Genomic DNA, 18,971 nt, shown 5'->3' on the forward strand with positions numbered 1-18,971 from the left:
GTGCTTAGACGTAAAAGTGTGCCGTAGTGCTTTGGTGAATTGGATGCCAAAGTGAATTGGCTGCTGTTATTATTTTAAGTGATGCAGCCTATAAAGGTGAACTTAAAAATGAAAATAGAACTTGCCAAAAAAATCCACAAACCAGGCTGCAGGTGACATCAAGCACAGGAATAAATGTTAACTTATTAACAGCATCGTAGACTGACTTCCTGGTTCACAAAAAAAGCCCTAATACATTGGGTTGCAATGACTTCTCTGTTATGTATAATATGACAAAATGATTGTTTTAATCCAGGATTCCTTCTGGGAGCCAGAAAAACCCAGAAGGATTGATTTTAAAAAAAAAAATATATATATATATATAGACTCTAAAGTCAGAAGCTTTTTAAATAGTGTGTGGCCCACTCTCTGGCTAAATATAAAACAAATTTTCTTGCCTGTGTTACAGAGAACATCTTCAGAAACTGACTAAAAAATTCAAGATAAAATTTATTTTTACTACTATTTTACTTTTTGTATTTTTCTTAACTTGGAAAATTACAGTGAACTAGTCAGTTTAATCTTTTCTATTAACATGCTACCACCATTCTACATTAATTGCAAATGTAACATACAGAGGGTCTTTTCTTAAGACTTTTGTTAATCATGGAAACATTTCAAATTGGGTTTGAGGGTTTTTTTTTTTTAAGTTTTTGTTTTTTGGGGTTTTTTTTTAAGATTTTTTTTTTTTTTTTTAACAAAGCTTAAATCTTGAGCCATATTTCAACTTATATATATTCTATACCCATTACAGCCTTATTGGTTGGTACACAGGCAGGTTAATTGTTTTTATTTTGCTTTTAAAGATTTTTTTTTTTTTCTTAGCAGCTTCACCAGATGCTGCCTTTTGTGTATGTGTGTGGATAGGTGGTAATCAATAGAATGGGACACATTGAAAGGTAATCTGGAAAGAAGAAATTAAGTGTGCACTTCCCCCTTCCCCCACTGCTTTGTGATGTTTGGAGAAGACTATAAATAAATAAATAATATTTATTTTGAAATCTTTGGTGTTTTACATGAGCTATTCAGTTCTTGTCTTGTTCACCCTGGAAGACTCTGGTCACTGGAGAAGTAGTGACTTATAGGAGACTGAAAAGTGATCAATAGAGGGAGGGGAAGGGACTCTTAGTCTCAGTTCAAGACTCTTATTTTTAATACCTAACTCCAGTGTTGAATAAACACTTGGGAGAAATAATATCTTTGTTAGATCTTTAATGCTGCAACCGCCGCCTCTTTTAAATGTAGAAAGAGAGCGAGCTCATGAGATGGGACATCTTCTGAGATTCCCAAGAAGTCCTCCAGGAAAAACCAGAAGAGACTATGACTGATCATTTCAGGATTTAAAAAAAGGAGACGGAAGTGAACAGCAGGGTCCCTCGAGGTTCTCTGTTGGGACCTGTGCTGTCCATATTCATTAATTATCTGGAAATGGGCTGAATTGTGAATAGGCAAAGTTCGCAGACAATACAAAATTATGACAGGTTGTTAAGCAGACAATGAGGAGTTACAGAAGGATGTCACAAAACTGGGTGAGTGGGTAACAGAATAGCTGATAAAATTCAATGTTAAGTACAAAGAAATGCACACTGGAAAAAATAATCCCAACTATACAGGTACAATAATGTGTTCTAAATTAGCTGTTACCATCCACGAAAGAGCTCTTCGAGTCATCATGGCTAGTTCTCTGGAAACCTGCTCAATGCACGCAGTGGTTAAAAAGGCTAACAGCATATTAGGAGCTATTAGGAAAGATATAGATAAGATCGTAAATATCATAAATCCATAGGATGCCCACACCTTGAATACTGTGTCCAGTTGTGGTTGCCCCATCTCAAAAAGGATAGAGTGGAAATGGAAAAGGTTCAGAGACGGGCAACAAAGACGATCATGGGTATGGAATAGCTTCCATGTGAGAAGAGGCTATAAAGATTAGGGCTGTTCATCTTAGAAAAGAGTTGAATGGGGGGTGGGGGGAAATATGATAGAGATCTATACATTCATGAGTGGTGTGAGCAAAGTGAATAGAGCGGTGTTATTTATCCTTTCACACAATATAAAAACCTGAGGTCAGCCAATGAAATTTAATAGGCAGCAGATTTAATACAAACAAGAGGAAGTACTTTGTCACACAACGTACAACTAACCTATGGAACTCATTGCCAAGGGATGTTGTGATGGCCAGAAGTATAACTGGGTTCAGAAAGCACTGGATAAGTTCATGACAAATAGCTAATGATGGACCTATTAGCCAAGGTGATTGGGGTGACCCTAAACATCTGACTCCCAGAAGACGGGGTGGATCAGTCCATGATCGCCCTATTGCATGTACACACCCTGAAGCACTGGTACAGGCCACTGTTGGAGACAATATACTGGGCCAGATGGACCAGGGTCTGACCCAGTATGGCAACTGTTAAGTTCTTATGTTGAAACTTCTTGGGGTGGGGGAGAAACTCTTTCAGGCCTTGTCTTCTCTATACATCATATTAAATAAAATGGGCAGAAATCTAGTGGGGGTTTTTATAAATCATTTGCAGGCCACCTTTCATACAGCAGGAGTTTTTATTATTTGTATTACAATAGTATGTAGAGGCCCCAGCCAAGATCAGGGCTCCCCACTGCGGTAGCTTCTATATATAGCCATAGCAAGAGAGTCTGAGAGGGTCCCTGGCCTGAAGAGTTTGCATAGACAAACACAGACAAAGGATGGGAGAAAAGAAGTCGTTATTGCCATTTTACAGATCGGGAACCGAGGCAGAGAGAGTTCAAGCGACTTGCCCAAGGCCACATAGGTAATCTGTGGCAGAGCCCACTCCTTAACAACAGGACCATCCTTACTCTCAAGACATTTTAAGATATTCCCCTTGAATTAACAGGAGATGGAAATTCTTCTGATGTCCTTCTTCTGAGCCAGTAGTCAGTTTTCCTATTGTTTAAGAATGTAGTTGGTAATTATGCTCTATCCCATGCCCCCATTTTGTCACTTCAGTGTTTGTTTTGCAGGACTAAGACTGGAGGTTCTAGACATTACCTACATTCTGTGTTTAGGCAGCTGTCTGACGACTTACAGTGCAAACTTCTAACTGAGCCAGCACTGAATTTCTTTCAACAGTGTTATCAAAATGTTTCACACATCCAAAACTGTTTCAGCGTATTTTATGCATCCATAATACATTAGTCATACTACCTAACTGGGGAATTACCATTGTTCTGCTATAGGTCATAGCGTGATTCACAGGGGTATGGCATGTATTTTTGTTGGTACAAATCCTTTCAACTCTCATTTTAAGTAGATTTCCTTGTAATAAAAGTAAAAGCTACATCAATAAGATACTGTTTTATTATTTTAAAATGTTACTACAGTACTAGTAGAAAAACCTCTCCTCTGGGTTTTAATACATGGACAGAATGTTGAGTGAAGCATTGTAGTTTTTTTCAGCTAGACAAGTTTTTAAAATAGTCCATTTAAAAAGAATAAATATTTAATCCACCCTCTTGCTCAAATTTCCAACCTCTAATATTTGGTACCCGAGGGAAAGATTATCCCAACCCCCCAATTGTTTTTCCTTCTTCAGTTGAATGTCAGCTGCAACTTATCACAATCTTTCTATGAACTTTTTTCTCCCTCACAGGAGTAAGTTCCTCTATTGCTGGCCAACTCTGAAACTTTCACATTTGTTTCTTAGTGTGTCTGCATCTCTCTTGCTCATAGGACTGGGGTTTGCTGTATTTCCTGTCACTGTTGTGCATTTCTGAAACATAGCTGTGTCCTTCTCTCTGCATCTCTTCAGGCAAGGGCTGAGCCAAAACACTTTCCCACTGCCCCATTGTGCTGGATGTGATTCATCCCTGCAGCTGCCATGAAACCTTCATGTTCCCATAATCCTTCCCACTTGTTAAAGGAACCTGACTCTAAAAATGTGTTTCTGTCATTTCAGCCTAACTCAAAAATATTTACTCAAAAGAGAAGCCAGCTTTTACCCCTTTGCTGTATCTGAAAGTTAGTTTTTTTTGGAAGCAGTGTCCTGTTTTATCAGGATTCATGTTGAATAGCCTGGTAATGCTGGAGTGTGTCAACAGGAGAACTAGGTTAGCTTTTTAAACATTCTGTCACACAGAGAGGACAATACCATCCAAATATTAAGTAACACTAGCACAAGAAGAAAAGCAATCCCTTCCTCCCAAGATAATGAGAGCCGTGAGGCCTAAATATTTGGTAAAACCTTTGGGAGAGAACAGTGACAGAACAGTCTCACACTTTTTAAAGTTACATTGCAAAACCTGACCTATGAGGAAAGGTTGAAAAAACTAGGCATGTTTAGTCTTGAGAAAATAAGACTGCAAGGGTACCTGTTAAGTCTTCAAATATATTAAGGGTTGTTATAAAGAGGATGCAGTTGTTCTCCATGTCCACTGAAGGTAGCACAAGAAGTAATCAGATTAATCTATAGCAAGGGAAATTTAGGTTAATGTTAGAAAGCGTTCTAACTATAAGGATAGGTAAGCACTGGAACAGGCTTCCAAGGGACATTGTGGTGTCCCCATAGTTGGATGTTTTTAAAAACACCTGTCAGGGATGGTCTAGGTATAGTAGGTGTTACCTCAGCGCAGGAGGGTGACGTGGATGACCTCTTGAGGTCCCTTCCAGCCCTGCATGTTAATGATTTATCCACACACGATATACACAGTCAGTGGTGATAGGACAAGATTTCCCCACACTGCCCCACCAATGAGTGTCAACCCTGACCTGGCAGAATATCAGTAAAACCAACTTAAAACAAGAAATAGGAATGACCACCATATGCACAAAACATTAGTCTCATACCCTCATCGTCCTCCTTTTACTTCTCTCTTGAATGCTGTCTTCTCTCCCTATCATGTCTAACATGAGGCCAGTTCCCTCAGCTCCTACTCACTCCTGACTTCAAGGGGATTACTCATGAGAAAGGTTTGAAGGATTTTAAACCCCAATACTGCAGTGAACTCTGCATAACCAGATGCCTGAGTCCATGTGGAGCTCCACTGATGGGATCGAGGTCCAGAATTGTAAGCGCTATGAGCAGGGTCTAAGTCTCTTCTCTTTCTGTTAACGCTAATGATCCTGTTGTGATGGTGAATCCAATTGTGATATGGAAACTAAACCCTGATCTGCAGTGTTGGGATTTATGAATGTTGAGTCCATGTCCTTGTAGAATCAGGGACTAGGAATTTTTTTTTTTTAAGAAATTAAATATAAGAAATTGATTAGCCAATTGTCATGGAATCTCTGAAACACGTCGCTCAGTTAGATAGAACATGCCCATGGTTTGGCATAAAATTTGGTAATCACTCTTTTTGCAATCTACACTCTGAACACAGCTCAGCATCTATAATGGAAGTTAAACAGCTTTGTTCGTATCAGCCAAGATGTTTCTCTGCCCTGTTTTTCCTCCAATTTCAATAGTCTTCAGAGAAGAAATGTGAACTTCAATCAATTTTTCTTGTATTTTTATTTTTATATTAAAAGAATGTTCATTTTTTAATGAGACCTAGCTCTCTGTCCCTGCTGCAAGGTCTTAAACGTAAGCAAACTAATGACTGACTGTGAAGACTTGCAGTTTAGTCTGGTCGATCTCCCACCGTTAGCTTGGCCTTCATTTTTGCTTGGGGTTCTCCAATGTTCCAGCGCCCTCTTAGAAAACTAAGTTCTCTAGCAAGGATTTAAAATATTTTACCTTCTCAATAGAACACCAGGTTAATGCAAATCAATTAACTTCTTGTATTCATTCAACATCCTTATGACAGTTCAGACAGCCATGACATGAAAGCTATTGTTTTACTCAATAGTTTGGGAGGGGAAAATATTGGTAATACCTAACACCATTTCTGAGTGATGAGTGGGAACTGAAACAAAAAGTGGTTTAGTGTCTGAAACTGCTTTTTCTTATGTCTTTATGTATCAATTTCTCATTAACTTGGAGTAGTCTCAGCTTCATAAAAAGGGGAGGCTTTCTTTCCACCATGAGGCAATATAGTGGTTGGCTGTAACCAAATGTCTGAGGAGGTAAATCATTGATCCCTGGGCTGTATATTAGAGAAAACTAGACTGATGCCATTTCCAGCCAAGACCTTCACTAACATTCTCTCCAAGATCTTTTGTGACCCGGCCTCTTGGTAGGTTTGATATTCTCAATAGTGTCAGACATGAAGTATATATACACCTGTATGGGACCGCTACTGTAGTAGTTGCTTATTTTAGGCCCCCAGCTGGGGAAGCTTGTTGACAGCATAAAGGGGCCAATAAACTCCTGTCCATCAGGAGACCAGCACAACTTGGAAGCTGCACTGAGCAGGCCAAGATAGGAATAGATAGAAATAGTCATGGAATCTCCAGCATTGGAGGTTTTTAAGAACGTGCTAGGCAAACACCTATCAGGGATAGTCTGGATAATAATCAGTCCTTCCTTGCTGCAGGGGACTGGCCTACATGACCTGTTGAGGTCCTACATTTCTGTGATGGCAGGTGGATGTGCTTTCTCAATCCATCCCTTGAATGGCCTCTGCCAACAAGATGCCACAGCTGTGGCTAAAAGCTGCTTCTCTCTCAGCTAAATGAATTATTCTTTAGCTCAAATGGTATTTTAGGATAGTCGTTTGTTTAGTGATAGAGGTCCCAGGAGGTTTGATTCCTTCTGCTGTCTGCAGTTCCTATATGTGCGTGACCACAGTTCATCATGTAGGCATGCAATAGGTGCTCTCTTATTTCTTTCTGTCGTAAAATGGAAAGTATCAAAGTGATGACAAAAGCATTAAAAGAATTTTCCAAACGTGACTCCTTTTTAACTTTCAAATTATTGCTTCTCTAACTGCTTCTGATTCTCCTCCCTCCCCCTCCAAAATTTCTTGAACCTTTCCCAAATTTGGCCTTAAAAATTCTCTTTTGTTCTCAGGTCACATTTGAAATTTGAGACCATTTCTCTTTCATTTCAGAGTGTGTGAGTGAAAGGGAAACTGCTTACAACTTTAACTATCCATAGGCAATTCCTCTTCATAATATAGCCTAATTAATCAACTCTGGTATTTCCAAACATAAGAAAAGTCTCTTTTGGCCTTTTAAAGGCTTCAGTTTTGTTCTGATTTGTACACCTTCTGTTTCATTAACCCATTTTCTTTTTGATACCGGTGCAACCCCACTGTGCACTGGTGGGATTCCCCCACTCTGCAAAAAAAAAAAATAAAAAATAAAAAATAAAAAAAATGACCTCAGAGAGGAATTTGGTCTACAATCTTGGGGTTGCCTTGAATGCAGGCTAGTGGGTTTTGGCATGATTTTCAAGCACTGCAGTTTAAGTATAATAGTTGTTGTTGTTAAGTGTTTAATTATTGCAGTCTAACGTTTATCTGTGGCACTTGGAAAGTGTACCCCTTCTCTCTTTTTTTGTTTTTCAGTGAAATTGAGCAACATTGCAAGGCTCACTGCATTTTACTTAAGTCCTCCCCAGAAAGCTTTACTGGTTTAACTATGCCAATATAATTAAACTGGCAAGCCTTCCTAGTTTAGAGACCGTTTTATTTATAAAAATGCGTATACTGTACTGGTATACCTTATGCTGGTTCTCTGACTAGCATGAGCAATTCTGATATATTCCCTTATATAAAACAAAACTGCATCTACACTTCTTATTAACATTTATTGTATTGTGGTAATTCCTAGGATCAGGACCCGTTGTGCTAGGTACTATACACACACAAACAGCAAGATTGTCCCTTTCACAATGAACTTACAGTCCAAGTATATGATGAGAGACAACAGGTGCAGACAGACAGTATTGGTCAGCGTGGTAGGCAGTGGTCTCTGCACACCAGCAGCCTACCTGTTAAGTGTGTGTGTGTGTGTTTGTTTTTTGTAAGCGTCATGGGAAATGAGAATTCTGAGGAGGGATTTGAGGGTCGAAATGAGAGAACTTTGCAGATGTTTATGGGGAGTGCCTCCCAAGCATGTAGGGCAGCATGGGAGAAAGTACAAAGGTATTTGAAAATTTAACAAGTGGGCAGTAGACTGGCATCATTGGCTGATTGCAAGCAAGCATTGAAAGCCTGATAACGAATGAGAGATGATAGGGTGGGGGAATTGGCTGTGTGGAGCCTTGAAAGTGAGTACAAGCAGTTTGATGCAATAGAGAAGGGGGAGCCAGTGGTGAGATTTAAAGAAAGGGGTGAATATATGGAGATATACCTATCTCATAGAACTGGAAGGGACCCGAAGAGGTCATTGAGTCCAGCCCCCTGCTTCACTAGCAGGACCAAGTACTGATTTTGCCCCAGATCACTAAGTGGTCCCTTCAAGGATGGAACTCACAACCCTGGGTTTAGCAGGCCAATGCTCAAACCACTGAGCTATTCCCCTCCCCTAATGACATAGCTGAAGCAACAGGTTATGAAATGGACCTTTTGCAGCAGCATTCTGAGCACTATAGCCTGATCCAACAAAGTATTTGAGCACCTGTGCTCAGCATCTTGCAGGATCAAAGCCCTAATTGCACAAATTTGGATATAGCTTTAAGGAACCTAAAGATAATGGATTTAGGGATTTTCTTTCCCTTCTCAATCCTTAATTAAATATACCTGAGTTGACTATAATCCATTAAGTAACTCCACTGACTTCACTGAGTTTAAGATTGAATTTAAATGGTCTTTAAAAACTTTCAACATATACAGTTTAACAAGACAAGGTGGGTGAGGTAATATATTTTATTGGTGAGAGAAGCTTGAAAGCTTTCTGATATCCTGGGACCAACATGGGTACCGCTACGCTACATACATCATGTATAATTGACATTCCTGTTCTGTTAGGATTAAGGTGACACAATCCTTTTTGAAACTGATGAGCAACTGCTACTTAAAACTATTAGTCCAGTTTGGGGAAGAGAGAGGGGGTTGAGAAGTGAAGTTGGCATGTTAATGACCATAAAAACAGATCTGTGCTTAGTTCTGAGCATATTGACCTTTCTAGGATCCGTTGGTAATGGTTGAATTTCAGTTTTTGTATTGTAAAGTGATTACAGTAGAACCTCAGAGTTACGAACACCTTGGGAATAGAGGTTGTTCGTAACACTGAACAAAAGGTTGTGGTTGTTCTTTCCGCTTACAACTGAACATGGACAATACAGCTTTGAAACTTTACAGGACAGAAACAGTTTTCTTACTGTATCAAATCTTTTTAAAACTTTCCCTTTATTTTTTAGTAGTTTGTTTTACACAGTATTGTGCTGTACTGTATTTGCCTTTTTTGTCTCTGCTGCTTCCTGATTGCATAGTTCTGGTTCCAAATGAGGTGTGGGGTTGACTGGACGGTTCGTAACTCTGGGTTCATAACTCTGGGGTTCTACTGTACAAGTCATCCTGTACAGCTGATAACAGGGCAGTGATGAATAGCACATTATACTAATTTCCAACAGGGAAGACAGTTTTGAGATTGGAGGAATAGGCCAAAATGTAATAGTTATTTGCAAGGGTTTGAACTCAAGTAGGTTTTTAAAAAACGTGTCTAATGATTATATGCTTTTTTATATATTACATGAAGCAGTATTAAATTTATACTCTGATTTTAAACATTATGCTATTATGAGACATTTAGCATGAATGTCACATTTACTTTTCATGTCTGTAGAAATTACTTTCTCAGACCTATTGGGATGTTGATAATTTTAGTCAAGATATTTTAATTAATGGGACATAATTCATCTGAAAATATGTCGTAAAGAAATTTCTTTGTTCTTACAAATATTTTAAACTAAAGAGAATTTTTAAAATCCATTTTTGTTTTAGTTTTTTATTTTTTCTTGACATATGCAATGGAAAATCAGTGAAGTCAATTTTACTTTCAGGTTCTTAGTGCTGCAAAGTTTGGGTTGTAAACAGTTTAGGTAGGGGTCTTTAAGTATTTTTATTTGTTTTTGTTTTAATTGTGGAAACATTTCTGTTGGCTTCCTGTCTTATAAAGAATTTGTTTGTTTATTTATTGTTTGTTTGTTAAACAAAGCTTACATTTTGGTCCAAATTTAACCATGATCCTTTAATTTTAGTTTTCTCACTTTCTTTAGCCTTATATCAGGGTTTTTTCCTTTTTAGGGTAATAATTCAACTGTTGCTTAAATGAGTTTTCAGTTCTAAGGGGATTTGTTTTATTTTCATACAAACTCTCAATTGGTGAGTTGTCCAAATTTGGACAAAAACAAAACCAATAGTTTTTCCTAATTGCAAACTTTTTTTTTTTTTTCTATTTTCTATGGCAGAACTGCACTCAGCTGGGTTTGGGAAAACCAGTGAAGTCCTCTTTACTACAGTGCCGTAGTTTGGTATCTGCTCTTGGAAGCCCTTGTCCACCTTCCCTTTCTGACTTGATGGTCTGTACAGCATACCTCTAGCATGAATTCCTGTCTGTACTTTACTTCCTTTATGTTAGACTTTTTGACATTTTTATCTTTCATGGCCATGTGCACTTCAGAATGTGTGTACTTCCTTGTATGCAGGGGAGATAGTGTTGCATTATGTCTCCAGGATAGATCACTCTTGTATGCCATTCCAGTCATTTGAATCCACGTCTCCATTGCCAAACAAGTCAGTTGTATTTATGTAATAAAACTGCTTGTGCCTTCTATTTGTTCCCCTTTTTTGTCTCTACCGCTCTGAGATGTTTCAAAGTAGTTTTAATTGTTCTTTTGTCTCTTCTATGTTCAGTCCTCCTTTTATTTTCAGCAGCAAAATTGACTTAGTCGGAATGGCCACCCTCAGTTTGATACTGAAGTCGTTGTTCATAGTAGCCTTGCAAAACTTGTAATGAAAATCTACTAGACCAGGCACAAAGTCTACTCCATTACCCATTACTATGACAGAGGTTAAAAAACAAACAAACAGTCTTTCATGCCCTTTAAAACAAATACTTCATTTACTTGTCAATTTACTTTCCCTGGGAAAGTGGAATTTTACAAGACTGGTTTATAGACTGCTCAGTTTACAATTCCATATATAACTGTTTGTCATTTTGGTTTGATTCTGCTCATGGCTTGAAATTGCACTTCCTAATTGCAAGTGATCCTGATACACAGAGGAGCGCAGCCCTACACAGCAACACGGTGACAGGAAGTAGAACAACATTTGCAGAAGTTTCATTCTGGCTGACCAACTTATATTGGGCAGAGTGAGGCCTTTTTGTCAATGGTACTCTTTTGTGTCATGTTTAGCTATTTCACGCAGAGATTGGTGCTTCCCTTCCCCTCTCAGCAACCAGTAATTTGGGAGAGGGGAAAGTTCCCCACCCCATGTTCTGTTTCAGATTCCCAAGGTTGTGAAAGCAGAGTTCCCTGTTGGGTATGCTTAGACTCCTTAGGGGCCCCTAAGGGGATCAGCTTTTGCTGATAGGGTTAGTCCTAAGGCTACTAGGTGGTGGTTCACTTTTGGAGCCCTGAGTGGCATGTCTTTTTTTTTTTTTTTTTTTTTCAGATAAGCACAGCACAATCTCTTGCCCGGAGCTGGGAATTCTGTATTTCCTCAGCCATCAGGAAAACCACCTCCTTTCTTGGAAACGTATCTTCCAAGTGAATCATTCTTTCCAAATCACATAATGTGTGCTGTGGCTCGACCCAAACCTGGGGTCACTGCTGAAGGTGCAGCTATTGAAAACAGTGGAGCAGCATAATTCACTGAGTATGATAAAAGCCCATATGGTGCTACTTTTAGTATATAACTGCTTCAGTGCCCTAAGGCGGTACAGTCCATGTCTGTTACCCTGTTCCATTAGGGAGCTCAACTGTTCTGGAAACGGTTTGCTGGAACTGTATCCAAAACAGTGAAGTAATGTCCTTGCAGCTTCTCTGTCCCACACAACTGTTTGCCAGGTTGTGCATAAATAATGACTCTGCACTAATACATATGCTATATTTGACAGGTCTGTGGTAAGGTGGGGTTTAAATATACTTCTCTCACTCTCCCCATTCATTAGCTCCCCAGCACATAGATTATTGGTCTTAATTCATTGGTTAGCATCACTCCAGCACTAGAAGTGCACCTGCTCTTGTTTTTATTGATTGTCCTAAACAGCCTCTCTATGAGGGGGGAGATGCTTTTTGTCAACACCTTTTTATTTAAAAACAGTGGGATGGGATGGATGTATATTACAATAAATAAATAAAGCAACCTGAGCCTTTATATATAAACATTGCACCCTTTTCATCCTAAAGCCTGCCAGAAGAGGAAAGAACATTTGGAGTGAATGTAGGGAGAACTCCATGAGGTTTATCTCATAGTTGCCACCGCTTATAGGTGCTAATAGGAGACAGTTTGTGTGGCTCACCCCCCAAATCGCAGTGTCTGTTTTCCTCGCATCTCCTACCTCCAATCCTGAAGATCTGTAATTCGGCCTCCTTGTGCCTGTGCATTATGATATAGGCTTTAATTACATTACTAACTTCTGAGTGCTTGACTTTGCGACCGTAGTCTTTTAACATGATTGTCATTGGCTGCCCTTTCCCAAGGGAAGCAGGCACAATGCAATAAGACTTAATGTTTCTCACCACTGTGTTAATATTTTCCTAGCAGAAACGCACTCTGGGTTGGAGTGAAGCTGGGCATGTAGTGTGCATCACACAGTGTATGCAGAGGGAGGGTGGGGAGGGAGTGTGATGCTTTGACTGATTTAGGCCACTTTTTATATCCACTTTCATGTGGCTCCTCTAAAGACTGCAGGGAAAGTTTCTCAAAAATAGACAGGACCGTGGGTTTTTAAGGTTTCATCTGGAAGACCCACTACATCAAACCACTTGGTGCTCAATGTCGGCTGAGCAAAGTGAGATCTTACTCTCAGCTCGATGGCATTTCTGTGTCCGTAACACAGGGCATTTTGAATGCCACATCCAATTTCAAATTTTTAAGGAATGTTCTAGACCTCAATGGGCAGATCCCTGGGCGGAGGATGGGGAAATGGCTGTGTGTGTCCTCCCCTTGCATTTGTTAGTAGTCCCAACGGTGTCACCTCCATAATGGTCTCTGGAGCAAAGAACCAGTTGATAACAGCTGTTAACACCTTGCAGCATAAAAATACCGCTATCTCAGTTCTGTCTATTCTCCCAGTACAGTTCAGATGGTTGACTCTCTGTGTGGCCTATCTCCCAGACCGAAAGACCAGAAATAAGGGGCTGGCACACAACTCCAGGCATATGGGGGTTGGCGGAGGGGGGGGAATCGGTAAGAATAGTGTGGGGGAGAATGACATGGAGCTCTTGCCTTGGGGTGAAGGGGGGCACACTGAACCTCTGACACCATGGTGTGTGCGTGCTTCCCTGACATCAGGGAGGAGGTGTCCGGGGGCAGGGAATCCCTGAAATAGAGAGGGATAGGAGGGTGGGCATACACGGAGCTTGTAGGGGAAGGTGGAGGGATGCAGGGAGTCCCTGGGGGGTGCAATGTGTTTGACCTCCAGAAGCAACACATTGTGTGACACTCTAGCCCAGGGATCGGCAACCTTTGGCACGTGGCCCCCCAGGGTAAGTACCCCGGCGGGCCAGGCCAGTTTGTTTATCTGCCACGTCTGCAGGTTCGGCCAATAGCGGCTCCCACTGGCCGCGGTTCGCCGCTCCAGGCCAATGGTGGCTGCGGGAAGTGGCGGCGCGGGCCGAGGGATGTGCTGGAGCGGGAAACCGCGGCCAGTGGGAGCTGCTATCGGCCGAACCTGTGGACCTGGCAGATAAACAAACCGGCCCACCAGGGTGCTTACCCTGGGGGACCGCGTGCCAAAGGTTGCTGATCCCTTCTCTAGCCTAAAAGGTTATGGGCTGTTTCTGCCAGAATTTCAACATGTGCTTCCACATGTTGAGTTGTTTCAAACTTGCCCAGTTTGCACACCAGCACTACTTGCACACCAAATTCCCAGGCATTTCAGTGGGAGTTCTGAGTACACAAAAACGTCCAGATGTGCCACAGATACCTAATGCCTGGATGGCGTTAGTTTGTATCTTCAAATTAATTGTTTACTTCGCTATTGAAGGAGGAACTTCAAGACTTGCTTATTACTCAACAAATTTATTGAAACATGATTGACTTCCATTTTTCTTTCTTTTTTCCCCCCCAGATGTGCTTCCGGATGACGATGCATATTTTAATTGATGATGTCGGAAGCTAAATCTACAATTCCCCATACATTCCAGCTTGTTAGCAACACATAAAATGCAAAGACCACAATTCAGGATCACAAAAACATTGCTCTTACATCTTTCTAGATGATTGTAGTTGCTCTGATTGTGTTCTATGCTAGCAGAAGCCTTCTCCAAGGTTTACTGCTGACTCTAGAGCAGCACATCCCCTGCATACTGGGAACTTTGGGTGCTAGCAACATGGGCAACTCCTGTGTTTGTCGAGATGATAGTGGTGTGGAAGACAACGTAGAATCCCAGAATCCGCAAACACAGAATAGTAGAGTACCAGTACCTGAAGCAAGAAGCCATCCAAGGGACCCTGTAAGGCCACCCAGGAGGGGGCGAGGGCCACATGAACCAAGAAGGAAAAAACAGAATGTGGATGGACTAGTGCTTGACACGCTGGCAGTAATACGGACACTGGTAGATAAGTAAGTACCTCCGAAAGGATCACTCAATATTAATGAAAACTGTTCCATTGAAAACTTTGGTGCTAAAGATTAAAGAGATCTCTTACTCAGAAACCACCAAGAGCATGCATGAAATTAATATTTTTAAAATAAGAGGGAAGGTTGTTTGTCTCCAAAGATCAATTGCATTGGAAGAATTTTGTTTACTTGCTTGTATATACTTCAATCTGGAAATGGCTAAACAAAACTAGAGAGAGACGGCTTTCATCTTCATTAGATATGTGTACTCTTCCAGGTTGCAAATCTAATTTCTTATTCTTAAAGCCAGCACACTATAATTGCTCATATGGTGAGCCAAGTGCTGCACTTATTGCATGCTCAGAGCACCCATTGTGGTGGTTTTGGATACACAAGGATCACAGGATCTGTCCTTGTTTTTGATGGTTATGCTGTTGCTTTCCATTAATATTTAAAAGGGCCTCTAAAGTGTTTATCATTATTTGGATTGGATAAAAGCATGGATTGGAGAGACCAAAACAGGAGGAAACTATTACCGATGTCAATTGCACTTTATACTAAATAGCTTCGGTCTGAGCTTAAACTGGATAAATCTCAAGATAATGAGCTTTGATTCATGCGTCTGCATGGGCACTCTGGAATGCGCCTGCTGGAGGAGTCAGTCTGCCTTTCTGCTGAAGGGTGCTGTAAATGGGCATGGGAGGTCCGATTTGCCTTGACATTTATATATTTTTTTTCTAAAAACATGAAAAGGACACCTTCAGCTGGAATTTTCCCTACTAGTGTTACAAGCAACACCTCTGATGTGTTATAAATGAAAGCTGTTGAAATGTATATTTTTCTCATCTCCTTTCTCTCCCCCCCCCCCCCCGTTTATTTACTTTATGAATTTGACACCACCTTATGGTTACTTAACTCGGTGTGGGTCTTTCCCTCAGCAGCGTGGGAAAGAAGAACACGTACAAAAACAGAAAAATATGATTATAAACTGTGGTTTACAGAAGGACTCTGGGGTAGGTGTAGTAAATATTGCGGGGGGGGGGGTTGTTTTGTTGGAGTGCTGACTCCCTTGTTTTCTGTTGCTAAATTGTGTTAATAGCTAAAAAATACATTTATATTTATTTATAAATGGAGATATCCCATCTCCTAGAACGGGACCTTGAAAGGTCATCGAGTCCAGCCCCCTGCCTTCACTAGCAGGACCAAGTACTGATTTTGCCCCAGATCCCTAAGTGGCCCCCTCAGGGATTGAACTCACAACCCTGGGTTTAGCAGGCCAGTGCTCAAACCACTGAGCTATCCCTCCCCCCTTTCTTAATGTTGTTTTCCATATAATTAATTGCTGTAGTTGCCTCAAAGATGTCATGTAATCATGAATGATGGGGAACTGTCCATAAGAAAATCATTTAGGTACCATATCTGTGGAAAAGTTGGAGAACCTCAGACCAGACTTCAGGCTGATAGTGTGCCTTTAAGACCAAAAGAAACATTTCCACTGGACTTAAAAAAAAAAAAAAAAAAAAAAAAAAAAAGGCAGTGGAATGGAAGGTTTTATAGAACACGAGACTGCAGAAACAGAAACTTTCTCCTGTGATGTCTCCAACTCAGAACTTTAGTTTTATTTGAGAAGCTAAAAATGAAACTTAGAGGAAACAGTGAAGTTGGCCAATCTCTTTTAAAGTTGAGAAAAGAGGAACAAGTGTAAGCTAAATAGCATAAACAATAGAGGTGGATCTGAACCATGCCCACCTGGGAACCAGATGCAAGCAAGCTTTCTTTGTTCAGAAATAGTCAGATGCTCTCTGAGTTAATGTAGATTTAAAAAAAAAATTGTTTTAGTTTTTAATTATGTGGTTTTAGTAACATATTTCAGGATATTTGTTTTGTAAAAAATTAGCTTCACGGCATTCTTTTCAAAATCCACTGTCCTGAAAAGTAATTAAATAGTCCATTTAAATGGACTTAAATTATTCTACATCTGATTTATCCTTTATATCATGATCCACAATGGACATTCTTTTGCAGATTTTTAACATTAGATTTTGAAATAAAATCCAACATTCTCTCCAAAAAACACCATAAGAAACTGTGTTTTTTGTTTTAGTTTGTTTTTTTTCGGGGTACCTCCGGTCTATACAAGAATGAAGAATTAAAAAGCGCAGTGGTGGAAGGTGGTGTTGCGCAAATGAAGTAGTAAACAAAAATATGTTGATTTTCCTTTTCATCCCAAACACGGGGAAGGATGTATGGTGGAGGGAACAATGTTTGGAAGATTAAAATGTCTACTACAGACAAGGAAGAGTAAAACGAAAATGCTAGAAATGTGTTTTTACTGTTAATGTAAATTGAAAGAACATCATGGAAGGAAAGGCCCACTTCCTCTGCCGGTTGCTCTGAGCATCTCCACTGTGTGAAAACAACACAGTAACAGACTTCCAGAGAATATATACGGTACATGCTCATAAAAAAGCATTGTGCTGCAGGGAGGACAGGAATGGAAAAGTGTCCATGGGGCCCTCATATGAAGAACTAAGTATAAAGGAATGGAATAAAAAGATAATGGGCAAGCAGTTGCACATAGTGAGAGAACTAATGGCACTAAAATGACTTGATTTATATATTTTCTGAAGTTTATACATTGTCTCTTCTTGTGCCTTGTAAACTAGCCCAGAAAACTGAATCAGAACACCTGCAGAGCCAAGTAACCTTTTTTTTTTTTTCCCCCATCATTTACTTCTGCATTTTATTTCTCTGAGCCGTCTATCTTTATATCTTTTCTCTTGAGGTTAATTCAGATTTCAACGTAGTTCCACCTTTTCCGTTAGTGATGATTATCTTTCTTTTCAATCTGGTTTTAAGGTTTTATGTGTAGCAGCTTGTTCAGATTTGCTTCAAAATACTTTAATATCATGTTAATATTTTTGTGGTAACCTAGATTTTAAACTTAAAAACGTTCAACAGGAAATACAGCCTTTTCTTGTAAGAAAAAGACCAATTTCACCGTTCGTTTTGATTTGGAAACCTAATGCTGTTAAATTTTATGCTGCAATTCTTCATCGGTAATTTAAACCGCCTTCTGTGATTTTTAAGGTATGCTAGCTGCACCCTTTTTAATCAGTCTTTTTATATTTTTAATCCAACTGTATTTAATGTCAGTTCACACAAACATGGTAGATGAGACTACATTAAATTATAGAGATTGCTGACGCCCAGGACTGGCAGCGAGGAATTCCTTAGTCTAAAACTGGCATTGCCACAGATTCCCTCTTTAGCCTTGAACAAGTAATGTCTGTGAAGCACTCAGGCGATGAGCATTGCTATAGAAGTACTAGGTATTGTTGTTGAGCTGCAGTTTTACTCTGTTACATAGGTACAGCCCCCATTGTGTGAGGAGTACAGATGAGTAAAATTTGCCATGGGACATAGCTGTTGGGGTGTAGAATAAAGTTGGGATCTCAACATCAATCCCTCTGATGCCTCATTAATAACATTTTGTCCTTGAGTCCTCATTTTTATCTAATCTTTGTTTTAGGGCATTGAAAATGCATCTTGTTACTTTATTTTCTTGAGCAAAACTCCCTTGTAGGACACTTAAGGATGGAATTAACTTCTAATGTGAAACTTTGTTTAATGCTGCCTGAGATCACGGAATCCTGATGTGATAGTGACTTGTCTAAAAATTCTTAACTTCTCAGTGGAAAAACAATTCTCACTTAATACCATACTGCCGTTTGCTATCTTTTCTGTATCTCAGGCTGTTGATCGTTTCCTTCCAGCTTATCTAACTTCCTTCTTATCTTTTGAAGTGCCCTTTCACCCTTTCATAACTCTTTCCACTATTGCATGAACAACTCCTCATTCTTCACCTGCTGGTTCTAAATCTCTGATAAATCCTGTTCCAGGGAAGCAGCACAGATGAATCGGAGGCATCTATGACATCCTTTGAGCTTTCCCTGTTTTCATTGCCTTTCTTTCCCATGAGTCCTAAGTTTTTTCTTTTACCATTTGTTTACAATATTCCAGTATCTTGTATTGTTAGACTTTCCATCTCTTTTCTATTTCTACTTCTAAGTTGTTCTGTATTTCTTACGATTTCACTAGCTGAACACTTGCTAGATTTTGGGGGAGGAAGGAGAAGGGAAGGTGGGGTTAAATATTTTCAGTTTGTTCTCACAAGATCCCTCTGACAGGCCTATTTTCTGCTGCCCTTGATAATACACTGAAGTTTGTAGAGACACTGTGGATTGTTTTCAGAGTAGCAGCCGTGTTAGTCTGTATCCGCAAAAAGAACAGGAGTACTTGTGGCACCTTAGAGACTAACAAATTTATTAGAGCA

General features: G+C 39.9%; 1 protein-coding gene across 1 annotated transcript in view; it reads left to right on the plus strand.

Moving 5' to 3' along the window:
* Positions 1–10,297: 10,297 nt before the first annotated feature.
* The window catches only part of RSPRY1 (ring finger and SPRY domain containing 1), a 44,001-nt gene continuing 35,327 nt past the window's right edge, over positions 10,298–18,971 (plus strand). The window contains exons 1-3 of the mRNA XM_034788805.1: positions 10,298–10,424; positions 11,521–11,724; positions 14,144–14,640. Coding sequence (XP_034644696.1) covers positions 14,292–14,640 — 349 coding nt within the window. The 5' untranslated portion in view covers positions 10,298–10,424; positions 11,521–11,724; positions 14,144–14,291. The remainder of the gene's footprint in view (positions 10,425–11,520; positions 11,725–14,143; positions 14,641–18,971) is intronic.

This window comes from Trachemys scripta, chromosome 13 (assembly GCF_013100865.1).
Source record: "Trachemys scripta elegans isolate TJP31775 chromosome 13, CAS_Tse_1.0, whole genome shotgun sequence".
Taxonomy (NCBI): Eukaryota; Metazoa; Chordata; order Testudines; family Emydidae; genus Trachemys; species Trachemys scripta.